This window comes from Aythya fuligula, chromosome 4 (assembly GCF_009819795.1).
Source record: "Aythya fuligula isolate bAytFul2 chromosome 4, bAytFul2.pri, whole genome shotgun sequence".
Lineage (NCBI taxonomy): Eukaryota > Metazoa > Chordata > Aves > Anseriformes > Anatidae > Aythya > Aythya fuligula.
Genome location: NC_045562.1, coordinates 51,736,306 through 51,750,755, shown reverse-complemented (window position 1 = coordinate 51,750,755; position 14,450 = coordinate 51,736,306). Strand labels below are relative to the sequence as shown.

General features: G+C 38.5%; 1 protein-coding gene across 1 annotated transcript in view; it reads left to right on the top strand.

The window, feature by feature from the left end:
* The first annotated feature begins 751 nt into the window (after positions 1 to 751).
* GRXCR1 (glutaredoxin and cysteine rich domain containing 1) overlaps positions 752 to 14,450 on the top strand; it is a 36,837-nt gene continuing 23,138 nt past the window's right edge. The window contains exon 1 of the mRNA XM_032187511.1: positions 752 to 1,198. Within this exon, the coding sequence (XP_032043402.1) occupies positions 752 to 1,198 (447 nt within the window). The remainder of the gene's footprint in view (positions 1,199 to 14,450) is intronic.

The following is a 14,450-nucleotide window of genomic DNA, read 5'->3' as shown; positions in this document are numbered from 1 at the left end:
TTAATTAGCTTTCTCCTATTCTTCTGTTCAGTTTCCCTTATTCCAGTCCACTGAAAACCCAAAACAGAACAGAGACCATAGTTGCTGTCTGATGACAGCAGTGGCTAAATTTTGTTTAATATCACCTTGTTATTCTGCAACAAATTGAGACTAATTGCTTCTCCACTGCTCTGTTAGTTTATGTAAATGCCAGCAACTCCAAGTACTGTCATAGCTCCCCTCCTAATCTCTGTAAGCTTATACAGAAAGGAAACTGGCAAATGAGGTCTGACTGGTAGGTGAATGAAATATCATGATGAAAGATGTGCCCATCATTGACTCCTCTTCGATATTGAAATTCGTGATTTTCACCTCAGGTGTCATGTACATGAGCAGTTGTGACTCTATAAATCTCGTGGAAAGCTCTTTCTTCCTTTTTGCCCTCCTCAGCAAACAAAAATTACATTTATATAAACTCATGTAATGTCTGTTATTGGGTTTATCATGGGTAGGTTTGAATTTTTATTCAATTAATATAATTTCTCCCTTTCTTCTTTAGTGCTAAAAACTACACAATGGCTCTTTAATATTTAATTGAAGATATCGTTTTACGGGTTTTAGTTTAAAGGTAACCATAGCACAAACACATCCATTATTAACTGCCAAACAGCAGTGTAGGTTCTTGGGGATCCTCTTTGGCTTAATATGAGAACCCCTGTCAGCAGGAAACAGTGCTGGTATTGTTGGTAAGCGTGACAAACTGGCAGATCCAATGGGCACTACAGTGGAACAATGCAAACTGCTTATATCGGTAGAAGAGAAGATGTTTAAGAGCGAGGTGAAGGCGGAAGGCGAGAGACTGTCGAGGAAGGTTCGGTTCCGTGTGGCATCCTCTCACAGCGGGAGGGTGCTGAAGGAGGTCTATGCTGATGGGGAGGCCACTGACTCGCTGGACTCTGAATATGCCAGTAGCTCGGAGACCGACCAGACCAGCCGTCTGAGTGAGGTGGAAGGGCAGCAGAATGGACACGTCGGGTCTGAGTGTGATGAGAATGAAAACGAGCAGGATGACTTGCTTATTTTAGTCAGAGCTGCTAAAGAGAAGGGTTTTGGTACAAAGCGAGTCAACATTCTCAGCAAAAATGGCACTGTCAGAGGTGTCAAGCACAAAGTCAGCGCTGGTCAAGCCCTCTTTGACAATCTGTCAAAAGTATTTCAGGTAAGTGATGCAGTACAGCTGGCTCTAGGCCCAGTATCTGTCCCTTTTACTGTTGCACGTTATTCTGTTCCTTTGTCCAGATCTCTCTCTTTGACAATTTCTCAGGCTCTGGATTCAATTCTGCCTCCTCCCCTTTGCTGGCTGCTGGCTGCTCTTTCTCAGCACAGTCTCATTCCTCTTTTTGGCTCCACCCTCCAAGCTGACTGTGATATTTTTCTGTCAAAATTGACCTAAAATTTGCTTACGAGCACTGGGTATACTGTGCTTCTCACGTCAAGACCAGGAAAGAAACAAAATAGAGGAATTAACTGGGACTTTACCAAAGATCTGTATAGGGGATATGTACAAGGATGTGTCATGTTTCCACCTCTCTTGTATTAGTTCTAATGAGTTTGCAATGCTATCTACTGTCCCCTACATGTAAATATGTATACTTTTAAATTCCATTGTGTTTAATCTGCAAAGAAGATCAAATTAAATGCAGGATGGCAGCAATGACTGTTTTCCCACATGAAAATTTCAGAGGAATGAAATCTTAGTCACATTTATTAATTTATTAGTCTCTTTTATTAATGTCTGTTTTCCATTCATTTTATTGAAGGAGTAGAATATCTGTATTTGAAACAGTATGTGATATGCTGACCCCTTAGGCAGAGAAATACAGGCCTCAGAAAATTCAAGATAAAGTTCTAAAAAATTTAGTTCATATATATAATTTATCTACATAATTATTCAGGTCTTTCAGTCATTAATATTCAAACAAAGGAACAGGTATGCAACCAAACTCTCTCTAAAGTTTGTTAGAACCCAGAATTATGATGCCTATTTAAATTAGCCTATAGTGCCTTCAGTGCCTTCTTTTAAAATAATTTATGCAGCTTTAAATCATGGGGAATTTGATATTAGTAACAACGGCTTTTTGTATTAAAATTAAATATTCTAAAAGTTCTTTGTTACTCTGAAGCTAAGTCATTTCATAATATTTTAGGAATGGCTGTGGACTAGCATTCTCTTGCTTCTGAATACGAACTCACCCCTTATGCTGTACCTATTTTTTTTGTCAGTACTGATGTTTCTGTGTGAGATGACTCTTTCTTCAATGATGAATCATCTGTAATGTCTGTGTTTTGTTCTTTATATCACAGAGCACTCAGAGAAAGCACTGCTTTCTTTCAAGCTACTCACCAAAAACTTTGCTCTTGAGTTCCCCGCTCTGACAAACTCACTGGGGACTTTTTCTAATCCAATATGAGTTAAGAAGTGTTAGCCGGGACTTGTCTGTGTTCTTCTCCCACCTTGATTCCAGACCCTGCTCCATGTTATTTTCCTACAAGATCCTGTTTCCTTAGAGATAAAGTTTGAAGTGTAGTGAAAATGGGTGGTTGTTTGCATATCTTTTATGTCATATTGTGATACAATTTTCTGTGCTACTTGGTGAGCACAGAGAAGAGCTAAACAGAGAAGTTGTCTTTGGGGCTGATTTGGAATGTCCTGATCCTGATTTGAAATAAGATCATACTCTGTCTAGCTACAAATGGAGTATAATTTTTTAGGATAACATTGTAAGATAATTTCTAGTTTTCTGTAAGTATGTTCCAGACATTGTATGTCTACATGGTATTGTGCAGCAATACCATGTAGAGAGCAACAACCATTCTGGATTCAAAAATATATTAAGATAGAAATATGTCACTGTAAAAAGATATAACTCAAAATCCCTTGATCTGAGCACTTTCCTAAGTTCACTTGATTGATGTGAGAACATCTACAATTACATGTTTTGCTTCCCTTGGGTAAGCAACAGCAGATGTATAACAACAGCTAAAATGTATATGGAATCTCTTATCCTTGATGAGAGCCTGTTTCTGCCCCTTTGTTGATTCAGCAGTAGATGACCTCATCATACAATTCTCAGAATCAGTGTCAAATCAGCTATTTGTAATCTCAAAGTATGTTCATGACCTCTTGACAGTCCTAAACTGAATACTGATAAATTCTTGAATGCAAACATTTATTATTTAGTTTTAATAGATCACTTATTAACTAAAATATGTATGCAAGAAGTCAAATACTGTGTATTTGCGAGTGTCCTGTGACCGTGAAAGTACTTTTTTGTTTTTCTGCAGTGTCTGTCCTTTGATTCTTCAGACTACACCTGCACACCTCTATTACCCTATTATCCTGAATTGAATGGGATAGGATAGAATAGGATAGGATAGGATAGGATAGGATAGGATAGAATAGAATAGAATAGAATAGAATAGAATAGAATAGAATAGAATAGAATAGAATAGAATAGAATAGTTCAGTTGGAAGGGACCCGCAAAGATCCTCAAGTCCAACTGTCCTTTAAAATAAGTCACTTTGTTCAGATATTCTAAGGGTAAACAGGGATTCATTAAATGGTCCTTAAGTCACACAGTAAAGGTCTTTGATGTATGATGTTCAGAAAAACTTCTGGTATGCCTGTGATGAAAGCATTCCTACGTATTTTTGATATTCCATTGAATACTTGACTTTTTGACTAATTTTTCCTCATTTACTAACTACAGCCTTTCTACAGAATTGGTTTAGACAGCTCCTTCCCACAACAGTCTCATGCAGAAACCTTACATCTTCTGGAGCTTTTGGGAATGTGAATACTGTGAGACATACAGGCAGTATTTGTAGAGGAAAAAAAAAAATATTGTTATTGTATGATACAAGATTGGCTTGAGAATATATATATACCACCAAATAGATGTGCAGCCCCAGCTACATCTTCCTGCAACCACATGCCAAGCACTTCCATCACCAGCACAGCCACCAAATTCCAATTTCAGGCATTTCTTAAAATGAACTAGGTCCCATGCATTAGCCTGGCCAATGACTGTCCCTGGACACGAGCTGCTGCGGCATAGTGACAGTAGGAGCTGCATCTCCCTTCCCCCTGGGAGGAGCCTGGGGAGCCCAGCAGGAGCGTCCATGCACAGCTGTGGGGCAGAGGTGTGGGGCAGAGGTGTGGGGCAGAGAAGCATGTGCTTAGGGTAGCATCTCTGCTCCATGGCAGGAAGTGTTAGGGACAAAAATGCAGGAAGACACCAGCCCCGTTTATGGGGAATGGTGTCTTCCCATAGAAGACCTTCCCCAGGTCTTCAATCCCTCCAGCCTTTTTCTTCCAGGGGTGATGCCACAAGGAGAACATTCCCATAGCAACCATCTCCTGGAGCAAGTAGGCTTCTGGGGCTCCCCTGTGTCCAGTCTGTCCCACCACTATGTCCATCCTGTCCCACCACCATGCCCATTCAGCAGCCAAATACACCTCACTTGGGACCTGAGGGGTGGCCTCAAGTTCATTTGTACAGGCTGACACTACAGTGGTCAGATAGTCAGAAATATTTTATCCGTGAGAAATGTGCATGGTTCAAAACCCTGAAAGGACCATGAGCTCTTGGTATTCCTGGTCATCCACCTTCTCAGAATGAGTGAAATTATCTTAATTGAAATATTAAATCTGACCACACTGGCAGTTCCAGAGCTAAGTAAGTGACCTTCTGATTACACAGGGGCATACGCTCTTTTCTGAATATATAAAGTAATTATTTTCTTCATGTAACTAAAGTGTTTGTTTTCTAATACTGAAACCTGGACATTGTTAAAATATGAATAGGTTTGAATGCATCCTATATTTTCCCATATGAAACAGAACAGAAATTATTATTGTTTCCTTGAAATAAAATTAATTCTTTTCATAATTACTTTGCGTGTGTGTATGTGTGTCTGGGTGTCTGAACAGGCTGTCCCTGTGATGGCTTCCAGGCGATGCAGAGCAAAAATCCTCGGGTTGCCCAGTATATTGCTAAGTAGTGCAATGTTTGTTTCATGTGAGACTTTGCTGTGCACAGCAATGGAGTTCAGTCAGAGCTTTCACACAGGTCTCCTCTCATTCCCAGTTTCATCACGGGTCCTTTCCTCTAATCCCAAACTTACACACTACACTGGCCTTCCAATATGCTCTGAGAGGTCACTTTCTGTTAAATTAGCTACAGATCTTATTCTCAGGCAGGGCCTGCTGACATCTATTATGGCAGGGCAGGCCTGGTTAACAGACCTGATTAATGCCTTTCTGAACATTGCATGAGAATGGATATGGGTGAAGAGGGACATAATGTGTTTGGTCTTAATGATATTTTCCAGTGCAGTATCACAGGTAGAGCTAGCATTTAACATTACAAAGTGCAAGTCAATATTCAGCCAGATAAAGAATTAGCTTATTAATATTTAGAGGGAGAGATGGGAAGGAAGAATCAGATAGAGTTAAGAATCAGATAGAGTTTGTTAAGAGAATGAAAGCTTCTAGGGTGGTTAGATTCATTGCCATCTCTGTTTGTTAGTGATCTGGAGAAGTGAACACACTGCAAGACATGCAGATCTCACAAAACCAGAAGGGATGGCTAATACCAAGCCACAGAGAAAATAAAATGAAAGACAGCGACAAAAGCAACAGTCTTCCAAAGAAGGCAGATGCTGAAAAGTACTGGTAAGAATGTTTCTGGTGTAACAGTAAAAGCAAAGGCCTTAGATTGGGTGGCACACTATATCAGTCCATCCTCTGAAGTGTAGCACTGCAATCCCCAAAACTATGGGCAGAAGAGAGAGGAAGAGGTCTGTGGTTTTACTGGAGAAGTCATGATGTAACATCATTCCCCTCCATGCTTCTTTGGTGGATGGTCAGTGTTGGTTGTGCTCCTGATTCTCCAGCATCATTGGACTCTCTGAACTCAAAAACTTATGCCAGGAATGGACTAAGTTTGTTAGAGGCCTCCTGAGCTTTCTCTTCATATTCTTATCCATAGACACTGTCCTGTGACTCCCAAACAGGCATAGTTCGCAGAAGGAATTGACATGCTGGATTCCCAGTACCTGTCTATAGCAATGGCAGGGAAACCTGCTCATAACCTAAAGCCACAGTTTTTTCCACCCCAGTGAGTTACCTTCTCTGAGATATAAAGTTCAAATGTTTGTTCTTAGTATTCATGAATCTGGAAAACTAAGTATTGAGCAGTGTAGCACTGAAATCCACCTAAGAATAGGAAAAGTTATAATTACAGAGAGTCAAATGACTAAAAAAAAAGGTGTTTTTTACAGAAAATTAGTGTTAACAGGTCATCTGGATCACTACTGGAATGGTCAAACTGTCTTTTCACCTCCTCCTTTGTACCTTCCTATGTACTTTTATCTTCAACCACAACACGTGGGACAGTGATTCAATTAATTCAGTTGATTACGTGATGGCTAAAAATGGTTGTTTCCAGAGCTGGTTGCTGAACAGCCACACTGATTCAAAAAGACAAACGTTCAGGTCTGTCAGTTTTTAACAGGAACCTGGGGTTGGTTTGTACTTAGGATATTAATATTGTTATTACATTGTCCTATAAATCAGCTCTCATATTCTCCTATAAATCAGCTATAAAGCACCAAACAAAGGATCCTTAAAAGAAGTCTGTATTCTTGAGACACTCAGAGCAGAGGCAAACCCCATAGACAGTTCAGACAATTAAATCTTTCTGCTCAGTGTAAATATATGGTTCTGCTTCAGATAAGCATGTACTTTGCTTCTGAAATCACACTTACATTTGCAGTTGAGTGCAATATGTTATAAAACTGAACTGGCATTTCCCCACTGGTTGTACTGTTTTTATTAATTTAGCACAGGTAGACAGGATCACAAAATGCAAGGCAACCGAGAACCAGCCTTTGTGCATTTTGCATCAGAAGTCAGGCATCAGTGATGTGAGTGGTGCAGTTTTGAACCTCAACAGGCTTATCTGTGCACACCAGCCCTCCCTGAAACAGAGACTGTATTGACACTTCCTAGCACTGGTCTGTGAACACCCTTGACACTTGAGTCTCATGTACAGCCAGACTCTGGCAGGAGCAGGATGGGAGCAGCAGTGGGGAGATCATTTTGCACTTTGTTTTCACCCTCTCCCTTCTGCTGATAGAAAGCAACTACTAAGAACTAACTGGTACTGAATAGAGATGTCTCAGACTCACCCCAGCTGGGGTCTAAGTACCCGTGGTCCAAGCAGATTGAGCAGCCTGTATGAAAAAGCAGAGCTGTTGCCCTGGGCTGTGAGGGAGAACACAATTACATTTTTCTCTCTGTGAAGTCTACACCATGTGGCTACTTTCCCAAGCAGAGTGATTTATTAATAAGTCTCACCCTCTGGCTTTATCCTTTGCATAACAAAGGGCAGAGCGAAGAAGATATGCTTATACTGCAGTGAATACTTATATATGGAATACATATAAGTAGTATTAGAGTGAACCAAGACTTTAGGTATAGATTCAAAAAAAGATAGGCTTCTGAATAAGGACTTACAACTAAATTGATTTTCCAAACCCCTCTTTTGTTGCCACCTTGTGTCAAAGGCAAAAAAAAAACAAAAAAAAACCAACTTTTATTAATGAAAATTTGACTAATGATCTGCCTTGGCCATGTGCCTCATTATCTTGGTATTGACAGGACGTGACAGGTACCTCCTACTCATGTCCTGTGGGAACCACAAAATAGGCGTTCCTTTGCTTGTCTCAACTTCAGGGCTTGATGCAGTAGGTGTCCTCTGAGCATGCCTGGTGGATCGGATCCTACACAAAATATACATAAGCAGATGCTGCTTTGTTACAAAACGTGTCTGCAGGAGGCAGTGGTGGGAGTAGTACTTTCAGTTAAGCAGTCATAAGACAGCATGAATAAGTTGCTGGAGCGTGAGTGGGGGACAGGCTTGCTGAGTCCCAACTTGTCATCCCAAATACTATACTTGACTTGCATTTCTCTCTCTCTCTCTCTCCAGTCTTACACATTATAAGGTGATGGCATTACTACAGCAATAAAGTGTCCTAGAAAAGCTTGGAACCTGTGACTTACTTGTCAGGGACAGGAGGCAGAGAGCAGACTGAATCCAGGTAGACACGACCTGAGAGACTGCAAGTAACCATGTTCTGCCACTCTCTGCCTCCCTTTAAATCTGAAAAAAACAACCAAACAAACAAATAAACAAACAAAAAAAAACAAAACCAAAAACATTTACTTTCTTTTTGAAAGAAAGAACTAATGTGCTTGTTCTCAGGCAATGAACACAAATGCCAAATGGAAAAAAAGTGCCTCCTGGTTGTAGGAAGTAGTATTCCTAAAAATATTGCCCTCAGGAAATTCTCTGAGCTGAAAAGGATCATAAACTTAGAGAGTATTAGGGGGAAATACCATATATATTTTCTATCCTCTCTTAATTATCTGTCTGGTAGATGACCTGGAATACTAGATGAACACTTGTGCTGAGCCCAGTTGCGGCTCTAGTATTCTTACATAATGTCACTTTGCAGAGCTGCTCAAGAAGGTGCTCAGCCTTTGAATGAATGTGGAAAATGCCTCTTCTTCCTTTAAGCTGACCTTATTGGTGATTGAAAAAGAGTAATGTTAAGTAAACTGCTTATCAAAAAATTCTTAGGATATTAGTGCAGAAGTTCTTTCTGCTTATTATAACAGTATGATTATTATTTTTTTTTTTCTGAGAGTTGGCCTCTTACAACAGAGATAAAATGATGAACTGGTTAAACTTAAATGTTAATCAGCAGCAATAACTTTTTTTTTTTTTTTTTTTTTGTGTGTCTATGAAGCTCAAATTGGTAACTCAGGAGGACAATTAGGAAAAAATGACTTTCAAAGTATTCTTAAAACTAGGACCATCAAGAAGAATTTAGGTTATTCTCTCTTCTTTGATATGGTACAACATGCTGCCTGCTAGCTCATTTGCTCTGTCCTCTTGCCAATAGATATCTTCATCCCTTTGACACAGGACAAATGAAGTCTGTGGAACACTTAAAGCTGAAAGTTGAAATACAGTTGTCTACAAATACGAACCATCCTATATGCTTAGTTACTAGCATCAGTCTTGTTTATTTAGATCTAATGATTATGTGCAAATAAACCACCTTGCAACAAGACATTTAAGGGTCCTCGTTGTACGTCTTAGGTGATGTATATTTTAGTTACATTTGCAAACATGGAAGCAAATATTTTAGGGCTACTAAGATGATTAAAGGACTGGAGCACCTGTTGTATGAGGACAAGATGAGAGAACTGGGCCTGTTTAACCTGCAAAAGAGAAGACTGAGGGGAGACCTCATCAATCTGCATAAATATATGAGGGGAGGGTGTCGAGCCTGTCTTTTTTCTGTTGTGCCCTGTGACAGGACAAGAGGCAATGGGCACAGACTGAAGCACAGGAGGTTCTGGCTGAATATGAGAGGGCACTTCTCTACTGTGAGGGTGAGAGAGCACTGGAACAGGCTGCCCAGAGAGGTTGTGGAGTCTCCTTCTCTGGAGAGATTCAAAATCCATCTGGATGCCATCCTGTGCAATGTGCTCTAGGTGATCCTGCTCAGTAGGGGGGTTGGACTGATGACCTTTAAGAGGTCACTTCCAACCTTCATTCTGTGATTCTGTGATTTTGCTAGAACAGGCCAATTTGTCATTAGTTTGCACAGCAGTACAGTTGTGCAATTGTAAAAATATATTAATGATGAGGATAGAGCTCATTTATTTCAAATAATTTTAGCTTCAAAGAGTTAGAATTTTTCTTCACCTTAGCAGTATGGTTCTCCAGGTGTGTACTGATGTTTTTCATTTCATGCCATAAAAGACATTAACAAAAATACTTATTAACAAGTTAATTACATTATGATTCCATGTAATTTACAGATCTCAGAACTACTTCAGATCTGAATTAGGATTTACAAACCCTTTGAAATACCAGTATTTGCAAAGACTAGCTAGTCGACATTAAATGTACACATGCTTTATTGGTACTCTGTTACAATGACCCAAGTAAAGTGTATTTTAGTAGTTGACCAAAAACACATTTCAGGAGTCACCTGCTGCCAATTTAATTGTCATGTATGTGTCATCTCATTTCTTAAGAGAGAAGAAGTGAAGCCATGTTTCTTTGCAGATAATGCTTGCTAGACTGTTCTGGTCTGTCAGCAGCCTGCTCTGACATTTGTCTAGTACTGTTGACAGTTTATTACACACTACACCAACACAAGGTTTGTGATTAACAGTTTGAAAGAAAGAAGTGGTTATAGAGATACCTCTCTTTTTGGCTGGAGCTTTAGCCTGTGGCTGTAATGTTCAGCAGCATCATAAGTTTGTAGCTAAAGAGCAATAAAATATGCTTAAGAATGTAATTTGCAGCCAGAGAGAAAAAGGTTTGACTTTCAGGCATGAAAACCCTCTTCATTGCAACATCCAGTGCTACTTATTACAAAGTATAAAAGTTAAATCTTGCTAAAATTTTCCACATCTTATAAGGTAAATAGTAATTAGGATAACATCCCTAGCCTGTTGATTTTGAAAAGGAGTAGGAAAAATATAGCTTCCCAACCAAAGAGGCAGTCTTGTGCTTTTGCTTGGAACGGTTAGTCATATTGTAGAGTGTTGGCCACAGTACAGGTCTTTACAACCTCCGTCATACAAAGCAACAGAAATGGTCACAGATGAGCAACTGAAGTCAGTGAGGTAAAGACTTATTTCACACATGACAAGAAAGATGACAGAAAATCCATCTATATTGCTAGTATGAATTGTGGAAAACATTTTAACAACTTTAGCACAATTTTGCTTTGGAACTATATCTAGAGACACCATCCATCAATAATGTCAGAGAAGTATGTCTTCCATACTACAGAAATGCCACATGAAAACTCACTCTTCCTTCCCTTGTCACAAAGAAATATGGGAAAGCTTACTGGCCAATAACTGCACAAGTTGATAACAAAATGCAGTGTTATCTTCCGCACTGACAAATCAGACAATACTGGTGCAAAGGCAAAAAAATATTTGTTTGAGATTGACCCTGGTAAGATTTTTGGAATGCCACTGATTGCTAATATTTTAATGAATTTTAACAGTTGTACAATATTATTTAATAAATAAGTATTTCCCCATGCAACTTGTGCATGTACATCAGCAAGTGGACAGTTTCTAAACCTGCATACACAATTGCAGATTTTAAAAGAAAGTATGTTCTTTTCCTGCCCAGCTGCTCACATCCTGCTCTTGATGTAGTGCACCTAAATGCAAAGGACTCTCCCTTCCCACACAGGCATCAGTGAAGCATTTCATTGGTATTCAAGTGCAGAATGCCACAAGAGACAGGAAACATCCTTTCCTGATTAAAGAAGGGAATAATGAGTGATTTAACCATTACTGCTAGAGCTCATTCCATCTATTGCAGATCTTAATCTGCATCTTGAGAACTTCCCTTTCCAGGTGTTGGCTGATATTTTCAATCAGATTTCCAAATGTGTAATGGAGAAGTCATTTGTTCTTCTAAATCCCACCATCGTCCAACAATATAAGCAGTTCCATCCAACAGGCAGTTTTATCTCAGCTGCTCTTGCAGCTCTCTTTTAAAGTCACAACAGATAAAGGCAAGAATTGACAAAGAAAAGATGTCAAGTGAACTTTCTGACCATTCTTTCATTCAGTATCAATTATCATATTAGTAGAAAAGTATGTAGCAAACAGAAATATAATCAGTATGGAGTTTCAACATTGCTTGAAGATGTGATATGATATTAGAATAAATGTTCTTACTGTGTTTTTTTTTTTTTAAATTATTATTTATTTATTTATTTATTTATTTAGGGGATTAAATAATACCTATGCAAAGAAGACAGGGAAATGTTGCTCTAAAAGAAAAGCAAATAGCTAACTTAAATAACTCCAGCATCTCCATTTTTATTCATATTCTTTGACCACAACACATTTAACTACATGACATGATATAGATTATATCCCTATTATAAGTACATTATTATAGGAAAATATAATTTTAAGAATAAAAATGTATATTTTATTTTAAAACTATACATCTCTGGACCAAATCCTGCTTTTGACTAGAGCATAAAGCTGCTTAAACTGTCCCCATTAAAAAATTTTCACCAACTACAGATGTGATATACAGAACAATTACATTGGCAGCTATTTTGCTAACAGGTTGGGGTATTCATTTGAAGCATACAACCTGTTACATTCTGATTTTCAGACATTTTATCTATTTAGTTAAAAAAAGGACAAAAAAATAAAAAGCCTACAATTTATTTATTTATTTTTTTTTGTCCAACAAGAAACCTATAACTGTTCTGCAATGAGATATAATCTACTTTTCTCACACAAAAATGATGGATGAGTCATCTGTACCTCTTTACATCAAAGCTAGGAATAACAGTATGGGTTATTCCAGGGCTGAGCTAGTATATTTATGCTGTCTAGGAGTTGCATCCTCTTTGTCTACATAAAAATCTCCATCTCTGCCTTTGGTTTTGGAATCCATTCAATAAGAAAAGGAATGATGCACCTTATGTGTTCAATGCACATGGCTCTTTAATTTAAAGAAACAAAGATTGAGTGTGTAATGAGTAATTAACTACTCAGAGTTTGAAGATGAAAGTACCAAAGTTCTAGATATTATTAAGTAATGAAGATATAGCTGAAAGCATAGTTCCAATTATGTTAGGTAATTTAGCAGGGAAACAGGGTCCTTTATCTCTCAGTGTTAATACAGAACTAAGTAGTGCTATAACTTGAAAACATTCCTGTTCATCACTTCCGTGTATTGAGTGATAAGGCTCTCTGTTGTTGCGGAGCAAGGACCGAGTCAGCACTTCATCAGCATTTTGTCAAGCTAAGCATTGCTCAACTTTGCTCTTTGTCTCATTCAGAGACTTGTGGAACATTCATTAGCAGAAGCAGAGTGTTTTGTGGTCCTGGGGGTGAGTATGCTCACTGCACACCTGAAAAAATTATTTGCATTTTCTTTGACTGTGAAGTACAAATGACAACTTCAACTCATTACAGAATAGCCTGTTTTTATCTCAACCCAGATGAGTAATATCTTCAGGTAGTATTTAAATAGTATAGAACAGTGGGAAAGAAAAAGGGAATCATTTTCCACATAAGTGGCAGAAGTTTGGAAATGAAAGTTATACATGCCAGGAGGGTGCTGGTTTCCCAGTTTTGCTCAACACTTCTTGTGAGTTTCAAGATGCCAGTGCATATCATTCCAGTTGCCATTCACAGGAATAAAGTAAAAGATTAAATTACTTTTGACAGGTAGCTTATTATCTGCCAAGCATAAAAACTCCAGGGTATATCCCAAATCAAAGTAATATTCATTCAAATTTTTCCTCTGGTTTTCATAGAATAATTTAGATTGGAAAAGACCCATAAGATCATCAAGTCCAGCCATTTGATAGAATAGGAAGGTAAATTGTGAAGAATGGATTACAATTTAGAATTTTCTCTACTGCTGCTACTTGCAGTTCAGAAGTGGCACCAGCAACTTAATCCGTTTATGCTATTGCTTTTTTTCAGCTGTTCTGAGTGAGCAGTAGTTCTATTGTGTAAGACAGACTGATTTTTGGTCAGTCTGTAATTTTCGTAATTAAAGGTAAGTTATCACCTGACTTAAATCTAACTGATAAGCGCTTTCCTTGATATTGGTTTGTACTTACACAGTATCTTTAACACTAGAAAAATTAACCTTTTCAGCACTAGTGCAATGTCATGGACTATTGCGTTGTTTCCTGATTTTTATTTTTTTGTGTGTGATATACTCAAGGCAAGTCTTAGGAAAACAGAACCATTCACCACACACAGCATAGGTTGACCAAGAAGACAGAAGCATATAATATCATGACCAGGTTCCCACCTGATAAACAGTTTGTTCTGCAGTCAGCAGTGTGATGAATTACATTTGTAAGAAGCTCAACAGGCTAGAGTTCATTTTCATAGAGCAGTAATGCCTTTTAATTAAACAAACTGTAACTGACATTTGGGAACTGCTGGAAGAATCACTATGTGAGCAAACTGCACCTGGATGTGTTTAAATGTAAAATGATTGTCAGAGATCCATGTATGCTTTATTACACTATTATTAGCATCTATCAATCTCTCCAGCAGTGTAAGGTTACAAAGGGGATATTTTAGAAAGGATGAGTGAGGGACTGGTGAAAGACTGGAGAAAGCAGAAAGAGTGATTATTTATTCAAGCAGAAATCAACCTGCCAAAATAGGAAGGAGTAGCAACCTTTTCTTTTAAAATTCATCTGCCTGCCAAAGAACAATAAACAGGGTTTTCCAAAGCTGCTGCCAAAAAGAAATGGGCTGGAGTAGACACGGTCATTTTCATGACAGCAATTTGCTGCT